Source organism: Triticum urartu, unplaced genomic scaffold (assembly GCF_003073215.2).
Source record: "Triticum urartu cultivar G1812 unplaced genomic scaffold, Tu2.1 TuUngrouped_contig_820, whole genome shotgun sequence".
NCBI lineage: Eukaryota > Viridiplantae > Streptophyta > Magnoliopsida > Poales > Poaceae > Triticum > Triticum urartu.
This window is the reverse complement of record NW_024119124.1, coordinates 1-24,060: the sequence shown is the minus strand read 5'-3', so window position 1 is coordinate 24,060 and position 24,060 is coordinate 1. Positions and strand designations below refer to the sequence as shown.

At 48.0% G+C, this 24,060-nt stretch overlaps 1 protein-coding gene and 1 pseudogene across 1 annotated transcript; one reads left to right on the top strand and one right to left on the bottom strand.

The window, feature by feature from the left end:
* Positions 1-3,934: 3,934 nt before the first annotated feature.
* On the top strand, positions 3,935-7,147 carry LOC125531831. The gene is made up of 2 exons (XM_048696087.1): positions 3,935-4,447; positions 5,297-7,147. Exons 1-2 carry the CDS (start codon positions 4,188-4,190, stop codon positions 6,690-6,692), a joined length of 1,656 nt encoding a protein of 551 aa, XP_048552044.1. The 5' UTR covers positions 3,935-4,187; the 3' UTR covers positions 6,693-7,147.
* A 5,068-nt stretch (positions 7,148-12,215) lies between these two features.
* LOC125531830 lies at positions 12,216-17,273 on the bottom strand (annotated as a pseudogene).
* Positions 17,274-24,060: the final 6,787 nt, after the last annotated feature.

Below are 24,060 nucleotides of genomic sequence, written 5' to 3'. Positions count from 1 at the left end.
AATACCCTACGTCCTGCTTGATTGATATTGATGAGTATGAGTATTACAAGAGTTGATCTACCTCGAGATCGTAATGGCTGAACCCTAGAGGTCTAGCTTGTATGGCTATGATAATGAGTGTCCTATCCGGACTAAGTCCTCCGGTTTATATAGACACCGAGAGGATCTAGGGTTACACAAGGTCAGTTACAAAGAAGGGAATATACATATCCGGTCGTCAAGCTTGCCTTCCACGCCAAGGAGAGTCCCATCCGGACTCGGGTGCAGTCTTCGGTCTTCGTATCTTCACAGCCCATCAGTCCGGCCCATGGCTAACAGGCTGGACGCCCGAGGACCCCTTAGTCCAGGACTCCCTCGGGTGCCCGGAACCCCTTCCGGTGACCCGATTCCTTTCCGGTACGTCCTGAAACACTTCCGGTGTACAAATATCATCGTCCTATATATCGATATTTACCTCTCAACCATTTCGAGACTCCTCGTCATGTCTGTGATCTCATCCGGGACTCCAAACAACATTCGGTCACCAAATCATATAACTCATATAACACTATATCATCAACAAACATTAAGCGTGCGGACCCTACGGGTTTGAGAACTATGTAAACATGACCGAGACACCTCTCCGGTCAATAAACAATAGCGGAACCTAGATGCCCATATTGGCTCCTACATATTCTACGAAGATCTTTATCGATCGAACTGTTATGACAACAACAGTACTGGTGAAAGACTTACGATGAACCATTTCTTACATCTCCTCTGCCCGCTTGCAAGTCATCCTGATTTAATCCCTCCGTCTAGGTGTATAAGGGCATGGTTAATATTACTTAATAGTATAGCCAACTGTTGACTATAAGAAAGTGCCATGTCATCTGTAGCCAACATGTATAACAATCGATACTCAAAAACTAATTCTTAAAGATCATTTCTTGCAAAGCACAATAAGTGTTATTTCTTCACAAGTTTTGGATGCAGGTTGAACAGTTGAACGCTTTTGTTTGCAAAAGATACTTTTTTATCTATTTCACCGGATGTTTGTGAGCTCTAGAGATGAAATAATATCCGAAGAAACCTATCGATACCTGTTACACATGAGATGACCCCCACATCCTTTGTCAAAATAAACAACTCCCCGATCAATGCATTTCACTCTTCGTGCAACGCACGGGCACCTTACATAGATTAGTACGACCAAAAATTGAATAACATTATATATTGACGATTAGATATGGAAATGTATCATATCACCTAGATTGCTCTGGGGATGGGACTCATTGTTTACAAGCTTCAATCTCTTACCTAAATTTATCGAGCAATGTTCTCTTAGGCATAAATGCTTCCACTAAATATAGTTCAATATCGAAATCCCTAGGACGACGTAAACTCTTAGTACATATTGCTTGCAAGGCGTTATTGTTGGTTGAGACTACAGGACGAAGGGGCACTAACAGAAGACCTCATCCGATACTGTACAGAAGTGGACAAATCAACTAATTCCTCAATACTTATGCGGAACGGTCAACAAATCAATCCATTCAAACAGACATAGAGGCCTAGGAGAGCTCTTTGTAAGGTATCAATGTCGTGCTGTTAACGGTGTGACGTTTGACAGCGACTGAGAGGATATCCTACCGGTACGCTTCGAGTGAGTGTCATTAATCCATAGTCGAAGGAATATCTGAGTTTCTGGTGACATGAAGAAAAGAAGGACTGAACAGGTATCATGGATACACAGCACATCAATATTATACACAAAACCCACAACACCCTACATCCCACGAGATTATGTATACGTTGTCAGCCTGCAGACATCTAATAATACTCCTAAATTGAAATGCGACCAAGCAACCATCACATCCTCGCTATTAACGTGACCATATTGCATGTCTTTGCGTTTCAGTAAGAATACCTTCTACCACTCATCTACTTGTGATCATCCGAGCTAGTGGTATCATGGTGCATCGCACACTCGGTCACCTAAGACTGGACTACTCTAGTATCGACACTCCGTAGGTATTGTTGATCCATACGTATTCCTCAAACATGATAGCTAAGTTCCGGTTAATACATAGCCTACAGGATTAATCATGACATTATCGTCGACTATATATCGGCACGGAAATATAATAAAAATAACAACTATTTATCTACTAGATATTCTATGCTAGCATGTATTCACGAGTCTCTTCCCATCACTAGGGGACTACGGGTTCGTTTGTTTTATTGTATCCACATACATTTTTAAGAGGTATCTTCACGGATTTCAACATAAGCATAATGATAGGATGAAAATTAAAGTAAACCACATTTTTATAATCTGACGGCCATCTTTACGGAAATACAAATAATAATCTACAATTTATTAATAGGCGCCTCCTATGGCACTATTCCATGCGATGCAAACATCACTAGAGTACTAGGGACATGCTAAGATATGACTCACCTATTAAAATATTAAAGGACTAGACCGCAACTTTAAACAAGCATTGAAAACTAGAAATATTCGCCTCCTAAATATTTTGACAATCAGTAACATAATATAATAGGAGGAGCATAACTAAAAATTATTATAAACAAATATATTACGGATAATTACCTGGACACAAACTTCAAATATGAGATAGAACTGACATATTGGAACATCTAAATATAATCACGGATTAAGGTAACACGTGAGATAACATGCATGTCAATCCTATAGAGAAAGAACAAGCAAGTCAATAAATACGGTAGACAAGACCTATATAATAAGTGGAACATCTAGGATCACTTATATATTTATTCACATCGAAATAGATTACTTCTAGGGAAGCAACTCTACGAATATATTGCACTAACAACTAAATTATGTAGATTACTATCTGAAAATTATAACCTCTCAGAATTGTGACGAGCGATGTGGGGAGTAAAATGTCTGCGAGAGTTATAACCTTGGAATGCGTGCGAAGACCAACGAACGACGATGTGACCACACTGCCCGGGTGGGGGATGCTGAGGCAGCCAGGGTGTCACCTCCAGACGTCGCACCAATTTGATGCTCACCACGCACTCCATGCCAGATGCTTACCGACGGACCAGGCGAACGGGAGCTAGGATCCGCATAGACGGTCGCGTGCCTCCCCAATCTAGGCAACGTATCGATAGGGTGGGCAAATGGAGAAAGAAGATGGCTGACTTGGTTACCAGTGGTTAGTTTGTTTTAGGTGGGAAAAGGAGAATAAGACGAAAGCGGCAGGATGGAAGAACGGAGGGCATAGGGGAAAAGCTCGCGCGGGGAGGTGGAGAGAAGTTGGGACGGCCCGCGGGGCTGGGAGGGCACTGGTGGTCCAAGGTGTCGTCGCCTAAGGGCTGGACGATCAGGCGCTGCTGTCGTCTGGGGCGCAGCCACGACGGCCCATGGCGGGGACGAGGAAGAGCGATGCGACGTGGGCGGGCAATCGCGGGCGCCACGTGGATGGAACCGGCACCTGTTCGTCTCAGCTATAGGCCATCGGGCCCACTCGTCTGCCGGAGAAGACGAGGCCATATAGAAAATAAAATTTCACGTAATTATTTTTGAAATTCAATTTAAAAATGTATTAATTAAAAAAATAGTGGTAAAGCCGCGCGCTCGCCGACGGCCGGCCCCACCGGCGAGCGAACACGGGAACGTGGATGCGCTGGCCCCACCTGCCAATGTCAAGGGCAGTTAAGCGTGTCGGTGCGCGCAGCCAAAGCCCTCGCATCCTCTCTCTCTTCCCCACCCGAACCAAAACCACAGCGCACGCTTTACCCCAAGGCTAACCTCCCCCGTGGCACCGTGTCTATTACCTGTGGGGCCAGTGGTAAACGGCCCCACCGGTCGGCCGGGGCGGGCGGGCCAGGGGAGGAGCCCGCGGCAGAAGGTGGCAGCGTGGTCAGCTTTAATACGAACCCCACCTCACTTCCCGGGTGTCTTTGCTGCCCTGTCTCGAGCCGAGTGAGCGAGAGAGAGAAGAGAAGGGAATCCCCAAGGGAAAAAACAAAGCAGAGGAGCCAGTGGAAGAAGCAAGAAGGCGGCGTGCAGGCGCGGAGACCGACGCCCGCCGTCTGTCTTGCCTCCGGGGAATGCGGCGGGGAGCAGGGGAGCCGTCCGTGAGCTTTTAACTGCTGGGATCAGAGGGGAGAGAGGGGGGTGGTACGCAGGGAGCGTGCACGCTGCTGCATTGATGGGGGTGTGGAGGGAGGGGGCGGGGTGGTGCTTCTGCTCCGGCGGCGGGGGGCGGTCCGAGCGGGTCAAGGCGGCCATCTTCTCGGCCAAGGCCGCCGCGCTCGCCGCCGTCTGCGGCGGCCACGGCACGGGCCTCCTGATCCACCGGAACCTGCTGCTCACCACGCACGGCAACCTGCCCTCCGCCGCCGCCGCCGAGGACGCCGCCGACGCGCTTCTCGGCCACGCCCGCCTCGCCGCCCGCCTCGTGCCCCACAGGTTCGTGCGCCTTCTCCCGCCCACTTCCTAGTGCTAGCCTACCAGCCTAGCCGCCGCCCCACTGAACCAAATCGCTGCATTTTAAATTCCATTTCTGCCTGCGGGTGCGTCGTCCCTGTGGATTTGTTCGGCTCTCCCGGCGATTATTGCGGACTGATTAGGCCAAGATCCGCGTCTCCGGCAGCAGCAGCTGGGCGGGCCCGGCCCACGCGGCCGATTTGCTCGGTGGTGGTGGGATAGCTGTTGCTGCCGGTGATGATTAGCCCGTAATGCGGCTGATTAGAAGCCAAATTCAACCGCTAGTGCGGTTTCTGTTAGCAGGTGGTTGAGAGTATGCGCTACTATCTTGTTGTAATCATGGTGATCACAAGGTGGAGTTGGAAAGTACTTCGTGCTGCTCTACAAACAGTGGGGGCAAGTGCCATTGGTTGGATCCAAGCAAGGACGAGAGGAACATAGAAGTTCTCTTTTTCGGTACTAGTTGGAAGAACATAGAATTAATGTGATTTTGCACGGTTGTTAGAGTTGTTTCCAATGTGTTTATTTTCTTCTCTGGAAAGGTTTTTCTTTAGGGACATGACATTCAAGAAAAGTTGTGTCACAGGCAAGCAATAGTAGTAAGTGGTTGATGATAAAAGGCAGCAAGGTTGGAGTCATGAAAAGTTCATAGTGTTAATTATTTTAATGTCAAGTCAGATCAGCTTTGCTGCTCAGTAAACAAAGGGTTTTTCTGGACAGAGTTTCATGATTGGTTGTTAAGATGTGTGCTTTTTTGCTGTAGTATTTTGTTGTTTACATGTAACTCTATCCCTACTTACATTCTTCTTTTTGTAATGTTCATGTTTGCAGATTCTTCATCACCAGCTCGATTCTTGACCTTACGATAGTCGGTGTTGATTCTGCCGAGAATGACTTGACTTTGCAGGCTCAGCAACCTCACTATCTGAAAACATGCTGCAAACCAAGCCTAGATCATGGGAGTGTTGTTTACCTGCTGGGGCATACCGGGAAGAAGGAACTGGTGATCGGCGACGGGAAAGTAGTGATTGGCACGGATAACCTCATAAAGCTCTCGACAGATGGGGTGACATGGTGTCCTGGCTCTGCCGGTTTCGACGCCCAGGGGAACTTAGCTTTCATGATCTGTGACCCCATGAAGCTGGCCTCCTCCCCCACTGCAAGGTCATCTTCAGCATCCTCATCCTCATCACATTCATCGAAGAAGGATCAGCAAATGCAGTTCGGGATCCCCATATCGGTGGTCTGCGATTGGTTGTATCAGCATTGGCAGGGCAACCTGGATGAGGTTACCAAGCCAAAGTTACCTCTTGTTAGACTGATGTCCAGCAGAAGCGATCGCTCAAGCTCCTCCTTCACTCGTCGCAATGTGTTCAAGCCTGCAGATGACGATAATGATGATGCATCGGTTACTTCAAAGATGACTTCAAAGCCTAAATACCAGCAGGGGTCAGGTAGCTCAGCCAATGCAAGGATTTCTCATGATGCAAATCCTCTGGTTGATCTACGGACCAACAATGAGCAGGGGATTTCAACTCCAGAAATATACGAATCGCCGAGGGGTAGTTCTTGTCAGGGTCGCCAGGATCCTGCACCAGTACAACTCTTGGACATCAACTTCCCAGCTAAGGTTCCCAAGACCATCTTTCTACCACTGCCCTTGAAACAAATGCTTTCTGAGGAGAACAATGGGGACACGTCGAAGGCGAAACCCAGGAATCCATCCAGAGAGAATCACTTTCCAGCAGGCCTGATATGGCACCGCAATGGCGAGGCAGATTCCAGGGATCCTCCGGTTGCTCTTATGGAGGATTGTAGCAGTGAGGGGCAGTCCAGCTCGTCACCTGCTGAGCGGTCGCGGTACAGACATCAAGACCAGTTCAGCAGCGAGGAGGAGACAATGTACTCGGCCGAAACCATGGAGAGCACGAACGTTCCGAGCTCCAGGGAGAAGCACGTCGGGAGGAGCCAGAGCTGCGTCAACTACAGCAGGTGGAGCTCTCCGAGGAAACCGTCGATGATTCAAACCGGGACCTTGAGGAAGCAGCACACGCTGATCCCCATGCGGAAGACGCACTCGCAGAGCACGTCCCTGCCGCAGAGGAGTCATGACTACTTGAGCCCGACGGTCTCCTCGGCCATGAAGAAGAGGAACTCCATGGAGCTGCAACAGCCCCCAAAGCCCCGTCGGATCATCGTCCAATCTTCTCCAAAATGGATGTTCTGAAGGTTTCCTCCATTTAGTTTTACAGGAGGAAATGAACTGATGGCGCCGCGTCGGCATGGCCATTTTGGAGGTCTGTTGCTCCCTTGTTTTCTCCTGGAAGCTCGTCAGCGAGCCGATGATCTCTTTGTTGTGTTTCTTCTCTCTAGAGTTGTGTGCTTGTGCAGAATGACTTGGACAAATAAAAGGTTAAAAGAAAAAGAAAAGTTCGACGGAAAAGATAATGGACCATATACCCTGGATGGAGGTGTCAAGTGTGAGCTGTTGAAATGTCATGTGTTTCCGCGTGCAGACAGTCTGGGCATGTACTCATGTAGTAGCATCTAGCTTGACTCTTTTTCTTTTTTTGTTTTGAGTGAGAAAATCTAGCTTGACTCTTGATTGTACCACTTTTAACTGAATGACTATCAGTTCTTTTGCCCAAGATATGCTAGTATCTCTGTACTTACTTTACTTCACATGGGACTGATGCCTATCATTTTTGTTTGCTTCTACCTAAATTATGGATTAGAACTTCAGGTGGCATAAAGAACTTCCAAGTGAGATTCTTTCACCCGTCTGAAGCAGGTGCTTCCGCGGGTCTGAATAATACAGTTTGCTGAGGCTGAAGAATATGCTTCCTGTCAGGTTTTCGGGCGCCAATTTTTTTTACAGGCTGAATTCCCCGCACAACTGATTCGCGTTGCTGCTATGATATGCTTGTGCTTTCTATCAATGCATGGGGACACAAAACTTTCATGCTTTCTTGAGAAAAAATTACAATGCACATGTCTATGTGTAAAAACAGAGTTTGTTTGTTTTTTTGATCAAAAGGAGTTTTCCCCTGTCCCATTTTATTGCAAATGAGGCAAGAAAAACAGCACCCAACTGTTCACAGCGCTCGGGATCAGCCAAAGTAGCCGAGCACTCAAAAAAGAGCATGCTTGTGTGCGCATAGCATTTGGGTGTTTTTCTTTCCGTTCACAGATTTCTCCGGGATCATGGCTGAGAAATGCCTGGCCGAAAGAGGCTATGGGGCTTATCACGCACCACTGGCTGGCGAGTGGCGACGATTGCGGCTTCCAGTTGTGAAGACGAAAGGGAGGCAAACGTTGCAGCTGCCCTATCCTATGCTCTGTTCATGAATCATGACAGGCAGCATAGCATCCCCTAGTCTGTCTATCCAATAACTGAAATTAGTCCCCTTGAACTTATAGCCAGAGAAGCTAATAAGCCACATGGTTAACGGGACGGCTCGAACAATTTTTGTCTCTCGAAAAGGGGGGTCGATCATGCCAACTGAGATGCACATGACCATCTTTGTCTGTTTCGACGGCCGGAACATGCTGGAATGCTTGGGTCGGAGTCAAGACTTGAGTGGCGAATCCACCGCACTAAACACATGCGTCCGCATTGCCATGAGGTTTTGCCACTGGCAATCACTTATGCCTTGCCGCACATGGAGATGGAGATGGAGAGGTCGGCGCCCTATCTGTCCGTCCCGCAAGGAAGCAACATGGGGCTGGCGTAATAAACGTCGCCCAATAATTCGCAGGGCCGACCGACCGATCATCATTTATATACGTGTCCAGCTCCATCTCCAGCCAGGGGTGCCGGATGGGAGGGGTTTCCCCACGTTCATCTCTGAAACTATGCGCCCCGGCGCAGCCATACATCTCTGCTATCATTTCATTTCACACGGAGAACAGCAACTACGCAACAAGCGGAGGTGATGGTCTGATGATGGATGTAACGAAAACTTTGCGAGTCGATACACTTCTACCACTGAAAAAATTGGGGAGAAAAGCTGCATGTTTATTTTTTCGACAAAGGGTGTGGATGGCCAAACTCATAGATTGGCACGTGGGCGCAATCTTTGGCATGCAGATGCAACTCAACATCATCACTCATGAACAGCACAATCTGTAAAGTGGGTTATTGGCATGTTCCCAAGTCCCAACCCTACCTTTCATGGCATAACTCGAATGCCCCATCAAACTACTGAAAACAAGCACAAAAAAATGTGGAAAGACGCAAACCCGTGCGTGGAACGGCTTTTTAACAGCATCTAGTCAGTGTTAGCGTTTGTCCTAGGGCGAATCATCTCGAAGCAGCTGACTGTCTGAACAGAATGCAACTGAAGGCGGCAACAAAAAATGAAGCTTTCCTTTCTGGCAATTGAGTTACAGTACAGCAGCCAAGTAACAACAGCAAAAATGCACTGAGCGTTGGAGGATATGAAAATGGTGGATTCAACCTTGATTGAGGCATAAGAAAGGATGAAAAAGGAGGAATTCAAGATCTGATCTAAGACAAAACTCACTTTTTCCCCTCTATAAAATCACTTTTGCATGCTACCTTTTCAGCCTTAGGTAGTCAAAAGTCACTTCACAGTCAATCAATCATAGTCACTCTCTTCAGAACAAGAGAACATGCAGGAGAGTAGGAGACACACACAACAAGGAGAACAAGTGATGGCCTGATGATGGTTGATACACTCCTACTCAATAATCCCAGATGGGGAAGTAAAGCTGCCTGTTGATGACTACTGGGAGATTAGCACGTGAGCTACCTTTTGGTGTGTAACTCAACATCACCTATGTACAGCACAAGCAGTAAAGTAGGCCCTTGGCATGTCCCTAACCATACCTTTTGTTTGTGTAAATATGAAAAGACAGCAAACCCAGAATAACAACATATGAAGTGTTCACAAAAAAATGCGTAAATGTAGCAAACTCGGAGTAACATCATATAAAGTGTTTGCCTTAGGAGCAGTATGCTTAGGAGTAGGATTATAGCATCGCAACGCAGCTGAATGTCCTTGAACAGATAACAATCAAAAGCAACACATTCTGCGCAACTTTTGATAACACAATTTGGATTAAACAACAGAATGTGCTTCGTTAACTTAGAAACAAGTACTGCCTACTAGTATGATGCATGTGCATGTGCATTGCCTTTTAATTTGTTCAAAAGTAGAAGCTACTTGTCCAGGTTTGAAGCTACAAATCTAGTAAAAGATAAACTATAAGTTAATTGAATGGTGTGTTCTTTAGACATAACTGACTTGTGTGTAGTAGAATGAATGCTTGATAATGAAAACCAGTGTTTGTGATAAAAAAAACTTTATGTTCCATTAAAACGGCTGCAAGGCTTTTTTTAGCCTAAATAAAGGATGCTGCCTACTGAATTCACAAAAGCTGGAGCCCAACTAGGCTTCCTTAAAGGTTAGTAAAGGAGCAGACAATGTGTTAAACTACCAAAAAGAAAGAAAAAAAAACAGGTCAACTTCTACAGTTCTAAAATTGCCACAAAATAAATCAAGGCTACGGTGACAGATGTACATAGTACTGAACCCATGACACTTTGCGTAACAAAATTGTGAAGCAATAAATCTTCAGAAGGTGCTAAGAGGAGTTGCATAGAGTGGATCGATCCAACACAACGCACACTAATACTGTAAATAATAATATCTGCAGGCATGTCTAAATGGTTCAACTATGAAGAACACAGCCTTCTAAATGTCCTGTGCAGTTCAGTTTTACTGAATCAGTGGAAAGAGATGGAGGCACAAGAGATACCAGCATTCAAAGGAAAGGTACCGAATCTCCGCACTATTAACTAATCTATCAGTAGAAAGCACGCGAAGAATCACGCATCCATGAGAGGAAACAGAGCAATGTCTCCAAATCACCCACTCTTTGCTAATAACCAACCAATTCCATCCATCGAGAGGTAGCAGCTACACCATATACTTAATAACAATTCGGTAGCAAAATGGCTATAGGGCTAAAACAAATAACAAATCGGCAAGCATTCGGGCTGGGGGAACTCATGCTGTCATGTCCTTTTTTCCCCCACCCTCACCACTCTAAAATACGTAGTACTTACTATCGCCCTCAACATTGCCCTCCTCGTGACACTCGAGAGCAGAGCAGAGCAGAAGCAGAGCCTCAGACGTTGCAGTGGAGGCAGTCGCAGGACCTGGGCGTGAAGGAGCAGAACCCGAAGGGGCGGTTGGGGATGTTGCAGTTGATGGCGTAGCAGCACGGGGAGAGGACGCAGACGCCCCTGGGACCCCCGCCGCCGGAGCCGGGGGCGCATGGCCGCGCCCCGCCGACTGCTCCGCCTGGTCGGACGCAGCCGGGACGACCTGCGCGCGCGTAGAGGGGGCAGGCAATGTGAGGGCCAAGATTCGCGGAATTGGGCGGGAGAAGAGGAAGAGGAAGGCTTACCGGCGAGGAGTGGGCGGCCGCGGCGAGGAGGAGGAGCAGGAGGAAGAGCAGCTTGGGCATGGAGGCGGGCATCCTCGGTCGGTCGGCGGCCGGAGCGGGGATTTGGACTGTGCAGCGGGCGGGGAGGGCTGGGGGGGGGAGTGAGGTCCTTTTCGGGGGGGTGGCAGTAGCCGACGACGGACGGACGACTTGGGATGGAACCGGAGGGCGAGATCTCGTCTTCGCTCGTAGAAAGGCAGAGGCTACGGTACGCTCGCTCACCGGCTGGCTGCCGTCACGCCCGTCGTCACCCCCTCCGCCCGCCGGGTGGGCGCCGCGCCGAGTGGACGCTGGTAGAAAACAGGAGTGGCAGTAAATAATAGTACGCACATGATGTGCCGGCCCGTGTCGAAACCGCGCCCCCCCATCGGCTTTGGCGCGTTCATACTCGCGCACTCGAGATCAGCCTATGCCCATGCCTATGATAATTGCTCCTGATCCGCCTGCCTAGGACTAGGATCTCGATGTGGACGAGGCTGATGGATGGGTCATTGGGATGGCGGTGCTCGCGTCGTCGGCAGATCATGATTCTGTTTCCAATCCTGTTTGTTACAGGGAGATCTTGCAGGAGCCTAGGACAAACTGACACTGTTGTCAAACCTGGACGGACGGACACCGGATCATCAATCAGTAATTAAAAATCAAGCCTCTTCCGTTTGGTGGTACTGTAGTACTGTCTAGATCATCATCACAGGTGTCAAGAAGAATGATAAAATTTGTGCGGCAGCTTTGGGAGGAAACGCCCTATGGTTAGGACGATTCCGCACTGTTACTACCAAAGAGAGAGAAGGTGGATGAGGCGACGATCGTGAGATGGAGGGCAATTCGGTTGCCACCACAATTTGGGGCAGGCATTTATGCGACACCCCCGCAACAAGAAAAGTGGTTGGACCATGTTCGGCGCCTTATCATCATCATCGCCCCCCACATTAAACTCGGGGTCGTTGGGAGGACGCCCGGTTGCCTCACAAAACTTTCTCCGCAACAAGATCATGATGGCGATGCCACAACCGAATTCCGCGCCAAGTTTTGCCTCGTTCTACCCTTGGCCCTGTGGTCAAGAAAACCCAACCAGCACCCAGCTTATAGATCACCTAAAATGCCGGGCGCAAAACAGTTGATGCAACGTGGCCTGCAGAAAAGAGATTCAAAAAAAACAGTTGATGCAACGCAGGCCGACCTCTGTCAGGAAACCATCGATGAAGCAATGCCAACATTTTTCACACTGCATTCAAGCATTATTTCATTCGGTAGCAAATGGCTTCTCCATCCATCCATCCAAAGACTGACTGACCCGCATTAACAAAAATAACAACTGTACATCTCTGGTAGCAAACTCGATTTTTACAGAACTTGATTCCGGGGAGTTAGGGGGGAGAACATTCGCGGCGCAAGCCCTGGGAAGGACGGCGCGCGATGGCTTTTATACATCATCGAGATCAATCAAGGTAGGGTCAAATGCCAGGGAGCCTTGCCTTAGGAGGCGTACGCAGACCCGGAGGGGGACTCCAGGAGACGCCGAGCCATGGGAGCATTGGGCGACGCGGAGGCAGAGTAGCCGTACGCGTACACCCCCATCGGAGCCGCCATCGGATGGTCGAACTTGCAGTTTACGCCAAACTTGCAGATGCCATAGCGAGAGTAGAACTTGCAGAGCTCTTCCCCCTGAAAATCTCAAACAAAAATGGCTTGTCATGATCCAAAAACAGGTGCGCTGGGAACAGCAAAGATGAACTAGTATTTGAGAAGCTGCAACAAAATCATTAGCTAAGCATAATAGGCCTTTTCTTAATTAGCAGGCCTCAGCCATTTCAATTTGAGAGGAACTAGCAAATCTCAAACTACCTATGATCCAGTCATCAATAGCTAAATAAGTACAGCGTGTTAACCAAATACTCCCTCCGTCCCAAAATAAGTGTCTCAACTTTGTACTAACTCTACTAAGCTTGAGACACTTATTTCGGAATGGAGGAAGTAATAACTAAGCAGAGGTAGTCTACTTATCACTTGCCTGTCAGACTGGCATCTTATTACAATGTTCAGGTTGATAAAATGCTGAATTTAATGATAAAACACTATGTAACCAAGAGAAGTACGGTTTAATAATAGTCCTCGAACATGCAGGATTTAGCATCAGTAAATATGCTGAATTTCTTGTTTGTAGAATTGCTCATCAATATCAGGAACTATATATTATTGCAGAATCAATTGTGTAACCAATAAACATGATAATTTATCAAGCATCTTGGGTTCTACAATTCATCCCAAATCTATACTCAGAGAAATATAATGTAAATCAACTACTTAACTAAAATAGTACTCCCTCCGTTCCTTTTTACTTCGCATATTAGATTTGTGTCAAGTCAAACTTTACAAAGTTTGACCAAATTTATATTAAAAAATATCAACATCTAAAATATCAAATATATATACTATGGAACTACATTTCGTAGTGAATCTAACAATGTTGATTTAGCATTATGAATGTTGTTACCTTTTTCTGCAAGTTTGGTCAAACTAGAGATACTTTGACTTCGGACAAAACTTATATGCAGACTAAAAAGGACCGGAGGGAGTACAAGGGTCTCTCTCAGACGGATGCTGAAGGAGGTACAACGCTCAAAACATGGGCAAAAACTACCATGGACAATGAGTTAAGGATAAGCAAAAACAGTGAAGGGGTTCCATGTACTTACTGGGCGTAATGGAAGACCCATTGGGCTCAAGATACAGTCTGGGGGAGGCTGTGAGCGCACCCGGGGATGATGGAATTTGCAAACTGCACCAAATTTACAATCTCCAGTCTTTATGTAGTATATGCATTCTGGCTGATCAGGTCTCTCAGGAAATACATTCTCTCTCTGCAGTGCATACTGAGGTGCAGGAAACGAACTGGATCTGTAGGATGATTGCATTCCCTGATTTCCTGCACTGGCTTCACCTTGTCGAGAAGTTCCATAGTATTGTTGAGCCCCTGGAGACTGTAGTCGACTCTCAGGAGATGAAACAGGTACCATTTGGCCCTTGAAAGATAAGAAAAATAAAAAATATCAACCCTAAATAACAGACTCCAACATGTTTTTCTTTCACAAAATTAGAGCTAAATAGCTAAAGCCAAGTAAGATTATAGACCAAGCTGCATGACAGAGCTTTCCAAGATGCATATAGAATAAACTCATTTGTTACTGAACTTAATTCTTTTCTTTGAGCAAATCATTATTACCTAGTTTGAACATTTGTCTCTCAGGAAACATCAACATGGCAATAGTAATTCAAATAGCAAAATAATGCAAGTATAGACAGGCAATATTAACAGAGCCATGACACAAAACAAGGATCAAAGGTTAGACTTGCAGAAATCCAAACAAAGGGAAAATGATAAGTTAAAAGTTGAGACTTGAGACTGATGTATTTCTTATGTTTTCCCTCTGTAGGTCTAGGAAATGAACAGACAAACACATCATGACTAAGAGAAAATTCATTATACTGCATTACTATGAAATGAGATGATCTTACAGGATATGAGTTCCAGCTTGGTACTTGAACAAGACCCTGTGGTACAATCATCGGTGTATAGTTTGAAGGACTTTGCCATCTAGGGCTTGGAATGAAAGAACCTCTTGGATAAGTCCAGCTTGCCATTGTTCCAGTATAGGAATGTGGACCAGTGCTTCCAGAGTTATGTACAGGAGGATAAATAGGGGAACCACGTGAAGAAGCCACCGCATTGAAAATTTCTGGATGGTTAAATTTACATGTATTCCCATATTTACACTGTCCCGTTTTTAAGTAGTATGCACACTCCCTTTCATTCTACAGCAGCAAAATAGATTTCAGCTCAGTACAACAAGCAGAAAAATATATAAAAGGATGGACAAATAAATTATTCTACTAACAGTACACAACTAACCGGTCGAAGTGGATATCCCAATGTGTTTAGCTGCACCATTCCTGCGATTCCAGCCTTTTCTCTAGGGTGATGGAATTTGCACGTAGGCCCAAACTTGCATGTTCCAGTCTTCAGGTAGTACTGCATGAAAACATTGAGAAATTCTATCAGTTCAACACTCCAGCAAAGCATCAAAATGCTAAAATTATACTGCTTGTACTCCCTCCATTCCGAATTACTTGTCGCAGGTATGGATGTATCTAGATGTATTTTAGTTCTAGATACATCCATTTCTGCGACGAGTAATTTGGAACGGAGGGAGTAGATTGCAAGATATAGACTCTACAAACATGCCATGGAAACAAATAGTAATACCCTGTACTTTTACAAAGGCACTCTGAAATTGTGGTTATCATCCTGACAAAACTGAACCTAAATCACCTAGCGGTTATTTTCTTGATGTACGAGTACTTCTACAAATTCTTGTAACAGTTATCTTGAATGACTTGGTTGTCACATGACAATCAGTCCTTACAAATAAGCACTGAAGAAAGCACTAGGAGAATTACAAAGTCCTCATATGAACCACAACTTTTTTTCCTTGACCTATATAAAAGCATCAACCAAATTTAAGACCCCCTTTTCTCCACATGTTTTCGCTAAGCATTTTTAACAAGATAAATAATTGCTCCAACGCATTGCATAAGCAGAAAACAAGCCACACATGAGTATACGACACTGCTGATATTGTTAATCAAGGCAGCATGGCGTGAATCCAAGTAAAATCTATGGCACAACAACAGCTTCTGGAAGAACAAATGGCTCCTAAATATAATTACCTGACATTCAGGTTGTCCCACCCTCTCAGGATATTCTCCTTTCATTCTGGCAGAGGCAATAGCCTGACAATAAGCAGGTTAGTTGAGAAGAAAAATGTGAGATGAAGCAACAACAATAAGTATATAAAGAGGTTTCACAGAAAATTGGCAGTTAGTACTGTAATGACTCTAAGGAACAGGAATGATATCCAGCTCGCCGGTGGCAATCATGAATAATCCAAAAGAAAGTGGCATACTGGTGACAATTATCCAAAAGAAAAGTGGATTCTATCTACTATTACACATGAGTAACATATAGCAAACTTTATCCAATGCAAATGGAAAAGTACAGGGAATCATAGACTAGTAGACCCTCACCAGGCTAAAAACTTTTTATCAAAACATACTTACTGATGCTAGGATATTTATGTGCCTTCGAATGAGAAAGCACTTGACTATCTAAAGGTGGTCATATGAATCATGTTACTGAGCATTTTGCGCATTAATTATTTGCATTAAATTCGGTCAAAATTACTACATTTGACTCCATGGTGCAATAGGAACAAACCGACACAAGATGTTTCTCTTGTACTAATTGTGTATTCATCTTACAGTCCTGCTTATGTACTACATGAGGATATAACATATTGGAAAATGTACAAAACGTAACCCTGACGATTGTGAACATGTGACACAAAGCAGTATGGAAATAACAGCTGGGAGAGAGGTAGTTTCCTTACCGTATTCCTGTCCTGAGGGTGATTGAACCTGCAGCTCATGCCGAACCTGCACAATCCAGTCCTGAGGTAGTAGGTGCAGTCCGGTTCCCCTGGCCGCACAGGATATGGCCCAGATTGCATAGTGGCGCCGCTGCTCATGGCCATCTGCTGCCACATTCCCTCTGCATTGCGCACACACACAAAACTGATAAAAATCGAGATCAATAAGTTTGCAGATTGATTATTAAGCGCCAACAGAGTATCCACATTCCACAAGTAACAGCATGCAAAACATGGAAAGTAACAGCATCGCGGCCTGACACGATCAATCACCCTCAAAAACCCCAATTCCACGCCGACAGGGATGTACGCAAGACGATAGCTTTAGCCACCGTCAAAATCCGCTGGGGTTACCACTCCCCGATCCATGGCAGGATACCGTGAGAACGCCCACTGATTCCGCAGGAAATTGCGGAGACAAAAAAGTAAAGCCGAGCATCCGAGCTAAACCTACGGCGCGGAATTTAGCTTCCGATTATAACCCCAATTCCCCAAAACGGCCCGGGCGCTCGGGCGTGGTGGGGGGAGGAGCCACGGAAACCCTAACCTTCATAGAGAGCGTCAGGGTCGGGCGATGGCGGGTCGGCGGCCGCGGCGGTGGCCGTGGCGGGGGGCGGGGGAGGGAGGAGGCGAGGGGGCGGCGGCGGAGGCCGTGACCGTCACCACCGCGGGAGCGGAGGCCCTTCCGGCTTCGTCCATCTTCGGCGAGCGGCTGGGTCGGCCATCACGCGATCGCGGCGGCGGCGGCGGCCATTGGGGGAGGGGCTCCGGCGAGTGATCGGTGGCGGTGTGTGCAGGATACAGAGGGAGAGAGGGGAGGCGCCCTGCCTGCCGCTGCCCCTTGTATTTATTTCTCCCCCTTTCTCTCGCTCTCTTTTTCGGTGCGCGGCCTGCTACGTGCACCCGCGCGTTGCACGCGCGCTGCCCGCTCTCGCGCGATTATTCCCTTTTTCTACCCGGCGAAATTGCAGCGCTTTGCTTTAAAAAATTATGATCACGGCAAGGGCATGGGAGAGCAAAACAGGTGAAATTTTCCCAAATCCTAAAAGAAAAATCAGGGCCATCTTTGCAACTGTGTGTTTTACTATGTTGTGTTGGTTTCATCAACTTGAAAAGGATGGAGCACTCTAATTTTGCAGCTGGGAGAGGGAAGGTAGTTTACTCACCGACTTTCATGTCTTGAATCTTCTGATGATGAGTTTGCCCACGGACCCCGGTATTTATAACCATGCCCGATGGAAAGAGCTTTGACGAGGGGTGGCGGACACGGCGCCGCTCGGCTGGGTTTTATCCTTCGTCTGTCATTTATGCGTGTAGATAGAGATGACGGGGGTGTCGGTGGTGGGAAAGGCAATGGTCAATGGCGGTATTGAAGAAAAAGGGGGTAGGTAGGGTGTGGGGCTAGCGAACGTTACGTCTGGCGGAGAAACCGAGAAGGATGTCGACAAGAATGGTGAGCTGGAGATTTGCGTGTGACCGGTGGCGTGGGCTGCGATGAGATAGAGGATAACATGCAAAAAAGATGAGGCGCCGAAAGGGGTGTGGGGCGATGGATGCCAGAAAGCGAAGGGATGAGGCACCGAAAAGGAGGCGCGGGATGCGGGGCGATGAATGCCAAAAGACGAAGAGATGAGGCCCGAAATGGGGGCGCGAAACACGGGGCGATGGATGCCAGAAGGCGAAGAGATGAGGCGTCGAAAGGGGGGCCGCAGGGCGATGGATGCCAGAAGGCGGAGAGATGAGGTGCCTAAAGGAGGGCGCGAAACGCGGGGCGATGGATGCCAGAAGGCGAAGGGATGAGGCGCCGAAAGGGGGGCACGAAACGCGGGGCGATGGATGCTGGTAGGTGAAGGGATGAGGCGTCGAAAGAGGGCACGAAATGGCGGGCGATGGATGCCAGAAGGCAAAGAGATGAGGCGCCGAAAGAGGGACGCGATACGCAGGGCGATGGATGCCAGAAAGCGCAGAGATGAGGCACCGAAAGAAGGCGCGGGATGCAAGGCGATAAATGCCAGAAAGTAAAGAGATGAGACAATGAAAAGTGCACTAAATGAGATATACGTTTCGCTGCCATATCTCGTCGTTTATGGCGTGTATAGATGAAGTGATGTCCGCAACTATCTTTCATGATCAGAAGTCAAATGCACTGTTTTAATAGAAGCAAGGCGATCAAAAACGTTGAGACAGGTCAAAAAAGCTACGTATAGCTATTTTTACACCTCAGTTTTGATAGTGGCATGCCTGATCCGGACTACTATTTCCATTATCTCTTTTCTTCATTACATGCATCTTGTATCTTTTACAATTTCCGTGGAGCCTTCAAAGAACAATGTTTTGTAAAACCTCGTCATGAGATCAAAAGACTCGTGACGTCCCGACTCTGTAATAATTTTCCTTGTTCTTCCTTGTGTTTTTAGGACCGAACAACTACGGTAGAGTGTGTCCGATAAAATCGATACGACGATGAATCTCCACCCCACTCGTAGTTAGTCATGATAAAATTAACGGTGGATGTCAATTGTTGTACAAAAATAAAACTGTATACACCAACACTATGTCGTATTCCCTCCGTCGATACGGATATTTATCTAGATATGGGTGATGGATCACGGAGGGAGCAGGTAAGAGCAACGCTATTTTTAGAATTTCATTTCATTTCACTCTCCGAAACGGAGACCCGGTCTAGTAGTCTTGGTAGGCAAATCATCAAATGGGAAAGGGAAAAGAGTGCGCTTGCGTGTGTGCGTGTTGACGACAAGTGGACGGGAGGGGAGCATCATCCGCGGCGGGGGGGCGCGTAACAACTCCCCCCCCACCTGTGCATGGTGCCAGTGTGCCCGGGGGCCCCCGCCTCGGGTGTTTTTCCCCATCCATTTTTTTCCTCCCTTCCCCTGACCTGACGCTCCGCTCCTTTTACGCGTCCCTCCCTCCCTCCCTCCTTCTTTTTGTTCGGGTGTGAATTGTGAGGAGAGGAGCGCCACCGCGGGAGTGGAGTGACCTCATCCAGTCGTTCCCCCACCCCCTTGCTCTCCTTTTCGTTTTCCGCTTCGTTTTTTGCCCCCCTTTTCCTCCATTTCCCATTCGCGGGGGCCCTTTTTCTCCCTCGCAGAAAATACTTCTTTCTTTCTTCGCCCGCCTTTTGTCTCCCGGGGGGCTCCTCCACGGTCGCGTCGCGTCGCTTTCGCGGTCTCCCGTTCGATGCGTATCGCTTCTTTTATTTTGTTTTTTCGCTTCGTTCCGTTCCGTTCCGTTGCTGTGCTGCTGCTCACCGACCACCTGTGTTTTCCCGGCGTACTGCGATTCGGTCCGGGCGGCGACTTTGGGAGTCCGGCCTCTGGCCTTGCCTAGGGGGCCGGGGACGGATCCTCCTCCTCCGGCTTGGCGCTGAAGCGAGCAGTGGAGTGGAGGGACGGGGTGGTGGGGGGCTGGGTTTCCCGAGGCGGACACGGGTGATGCAGCAGCGGCGGTGCGTTGCGTTATGCTGTGTTGTGCGTGCGTGGTGGTCACCACGGACGGGGCCTATGCTACGCTACGGCCTCGCCTAGTTGATGGGATGCCATGCCGATTCCGTATTCTGTAGAGATGGTGGGGGTGGGCGCGATCGGAATATGTGGTTTTTTTTTCAGGATAACACGTGTTCATTCATATCGTAAGGTCATCTCCACCGCGTGACCCTATCCTGTCCGGCCCTGTCTGTTTCGGATAAAAGGGATAAATCGAGCGGCCCAGCGCGCGGGAGCAAACAAACTTTTGTCCGTTTTGTGTCCGCTTTCGACCCATCCCTGACCCAAGTTTGCGCCGTTTTGGGGTAAAACGGACACCACGCAGACGTGCTGGCCGTCTACGCGTGTCCTCCCCTGGCCCGCCCGTCGGTGGCACAGGGCGGGCATTTTTTATCCGCCCCCTCCCCCCTCCCTTCCTCCGGCCGCACCCCACTCCACCCTTCCCCACTCTTTCCCTCGCCGCCGCCGCCGCCGCTGCCATTGCAGCCGTGCAGCTCAGACGCGCGTCTCGCCCAGCCCCTTCCCCTTGGCGCCGCCGAGCTACCCAACCATGGTCACCTGGTTTGCGCACCCGCCGGCCGGATTTGGGGCGGATTCGGTCGGTTTTGAGCTCGCCCGGCTATGGGAGGCTGGGCCGCGCCATGGACTGGCTGGGCACCTCGCCGGAAGGCCCTGGCAGGGCCGCAAGGCCACATGCAGGCAGTGGCTCCTCCTCTAGCCGCTCGGATCTGCACCGTCGGTGGTCCGCCGGCAGATACACGAATGGCGGTCGGCCGGGCTCGGTGCTTGCCCAAAAGCTCGCCGGCGCACCGTTGCCACTCATTAAGTGCGACCACTGCCCAAGGATGGTCGTGCGCCGCGTGTCTACAACGCCGGAACATCCCGGATGGGTGTTCATCAAGTGCTTAAACGATGGGGTATGTGCTCTTTTTAGCTTCGGTTTGTGCTTTTGGATTAGACTAGTTGTGCTAACTTCAATTTTTATTGTGTAGAATGGATGCAAGTTTTGGTATTGCGAAGAAGAGTACATCGATATATTGATAGAGCGAAATTTAGTACATGTTCATGCACTTTTAGCTAGCATAGAGGCTGTAGATGAGACAAGTGCACTTGTTGCTAGATTAGAGGCTAGCCATGAGACTAGGTGTGAGGAAGCAACATCGACTTCTGGCTTGAAGAAGAAAGGAGGGTGCAACATCGAGCCTCCTCCACATATCAACAATGAGTGCATCGAGAAGGCCCTAACCCAACTCAAGGGAGCAGTTATGGAAGTTGGGTATCTTCTAAAATGTATCCTTGTTGTTCTTATTTTCTTTGGCCTTACTTTACTAGTCAAAATGTGATGATGTATTGTTATGTACCAAAAATGAATGATAAAAAAGTTAAGGATTGCAAAGAAAAATGCACGCGGACAGGATGCGGCCGAGATGTGTCCGCGCGCTAGACGCACGACCACCGCATCCCAGGACATGCCCGGACACGACCCCAAATCCCTACCCAAACGGACAGAATCCGGACAAAACGGACGTCCATTTGGGGTCGCGCGGTGGAGTTGGCCTAAAGATTAAAGTGTAAGGACCGACATGACGAAACTGAAAAGATAGCATAATATCTCTGAGCTTGACACTAACGCTAATCACCTACCTTCGGCACCACTACAACAGTCATCGAAGAAAAAAAATGACGGATCACCTTTTCACCCGAGCTTGACGCAGCTCCATCGCTGATATGCAGCTTTGCGGACCTTCGAGGTGGCTCACCAAAAGTGAAGCCCTTGCCGTTGAACGAAGCAGACGGGGGTAACACCCCGGAGACGTCATCGAACTTCAGATCTGGCACTCCACCACAACTAAGACGCCGATGGAGGAAATCATACCAGCCATCCATGAACCACGAACCACGAAGCGAGCACATGTTTCGTCTTTCAGATGTCGTCGATGCAGACCACAATCTGCATCCGCTCCTAGACTACCTCCCAAACTCTGCGCCGACGCTGGAGCAAACGCAGCCGCAACGGCGGAGCCGGAGGACACAGGTCCACCACGAGGATGCCGCCGCCATGCCACACCATCCTTGCTTGAATAGACCGATTTCCATATCCACCCCCAACCATAGGACCGATGACCTCGTCAGGGAAGGATCCAAAGAATCTTTATTCAACGTTGTCATCCTCACGGGCGAAGCCAAGACGATGAATAGACTAAAAACCTAGACTATGAGGAAGTAAAAATGATCCACACGTGTGAATCCGGCGACCCCCTCTCCCCCCTCCTTCACCACTAACGACCGAGGTCGCCGGCAGAGAGGAGCCGCCGGAGGACTGCGCTGGAAGAATGGCCTCTCCTGGCGGTGGCTAGGGTTCCAGCCGCCAAGGAGAGAGGAAAATGGTATGTATGATTGATGGGTATGTATCGCCATATGTGGTTTCGGGTGTATCTTTGTGTGTGTGTCCCATCACGTGTATATATGGCCATATCTCTGTTCGTGGCTACGAGTGTTCGGGCCTTCTGTTTCTTGGTTGATCGAAAAATTTCAATCTCAGGGCGATTCCGCCCACCGCCGTCGATCCTCCCCTGTCGCCCTTGTGCCGTGTTAATGTCTCTCGCCCTTCGTGCCTAGTTTCATTGCCGCACAACCTCGCCATTCGGTCCTCTCCAACCAGTTTCTTCCACCGCACCACCGCTGTCATGTCCATCTCTCCAAACATTTCCCTTCCTCGGTTATGTTTTTCGGCGTCGGAAAATTGATGCACGCGCAACGTCAACTAGCACCTCCTCTTTACAAACGCCCCTTCAGCTGAACATGTCGTGCTTGGCTTGGCGCTCGGTCCACGCGTCGTCTCTAAAATCGACTGAAATGCCTCACATTTTGAAGCAAACAAAGAATGTAAATTGTTTGTCTCATTCTTTGTTAGACACCACCCTGTTAGGCCCCTCCCAATGCTTCACCTTGTACAGGTGCTAAGCCTTCCACGTAGGTAAAAAATCTGATGTGGCAAGTTATTTAAGAGGAGAGAGATGAGTGTGTGGTGACCCCAGGAAGAACCAATGCTAAGCGCGTGAACCTAGGCAAAACATTTAAAGGAAAGGAGCCCACCAATACATAAAGAGCTTTAGTTGCTAAATCATTAAATGAAGCAAGCTTTAGCAACCATAAGCTAAGCACATATGCATTGGGGAATATAGTTGCTAAGCTATTTAATGTGCTTAGCACCTCATCTAAGTACCCATGCATTGGCAGCAACCTTAAATCTAACTCACCCTCTCTCTCTGGGGGTGGGGGCACTGAGTAGGCACAAGGCGGTAGTCGGCCAGCTAAGGGCCCAGGTCTACAAGCGACACGACCCAGTACAACAACGCCACATGTCACGATCAGCCAGTGGGGAGGTTTCAGTTGGATCTGTTCCCTCAATCAAATCCAACTGTAGGTCAACACGCAAACCATTGAAAGCAGGCGTTACCGCACGCCCCACGACACATTTACCCTAGACATGATTAGGCTAGTCATAGTGGTGAGTAACTTAGAATAGTAACATTGCATATGTTACTAGTCTATGTTACTACCTTTCTAGTGGGGAGTAACATATATGTGGTATCATGCAAGCCATCATTATTAAGATATAGACTCAGTTTGCCTTGGGATGTGTTATGTTATAGTAACATATTATGTTACTTCAACCATCCACTACTAGGGAAAATCTTATACACAGAACTTTAGCAGTAGCACTTGTTAAAAAAGCACGCTAATGCTAACTAGCAGTAGCGCATTGGCGAAAACTGCGCTACAGATACATATATAGCAGTAGTGTGTCTAGCCATAAAAGCGCTACTACTAAAATTCCCAATGCTAAGCCAATAGGCTACACATAGTAGTAGCAATCTTATAGAAACAGCACTACCGCTACTTGTTTTGTAGTAGCGCGTTTATGAAAAAAGGTGCTACGGCTAACGAAAACTAAATTAAATGGAAAGCAAATAAAAAAGAGAAAGGAATAGCAGTAGCACATGTTCAGAAACGTGCTATAGCTAACGTAGCCGTAGCGCACTTCCTGGAACGCGCTACTGCTACTTTTGACTTAACCGCGCGGTTCGTTCTTCCCCCACGGCCACTTCCCCCAAATCCCTACTCC

Bases quoted from the DNA above. Each gene is read 5' to 3' on its own strand.
- LOC125531831 (XM_048696087.1), top strand. From the start codon at position 4,188: ATGGGGGTGTGGAGGGAGGGGGCGGGGTGGTGCTTCTGCTCCGGCGGC. The intron at 4,448-5,296 runs GTTCGTGCGCCT...TCATGTTTGCAG, and splicing joins GCCCGCCTCGTGCCCCACAG to ATTCTTCATCACCAGCTCGA.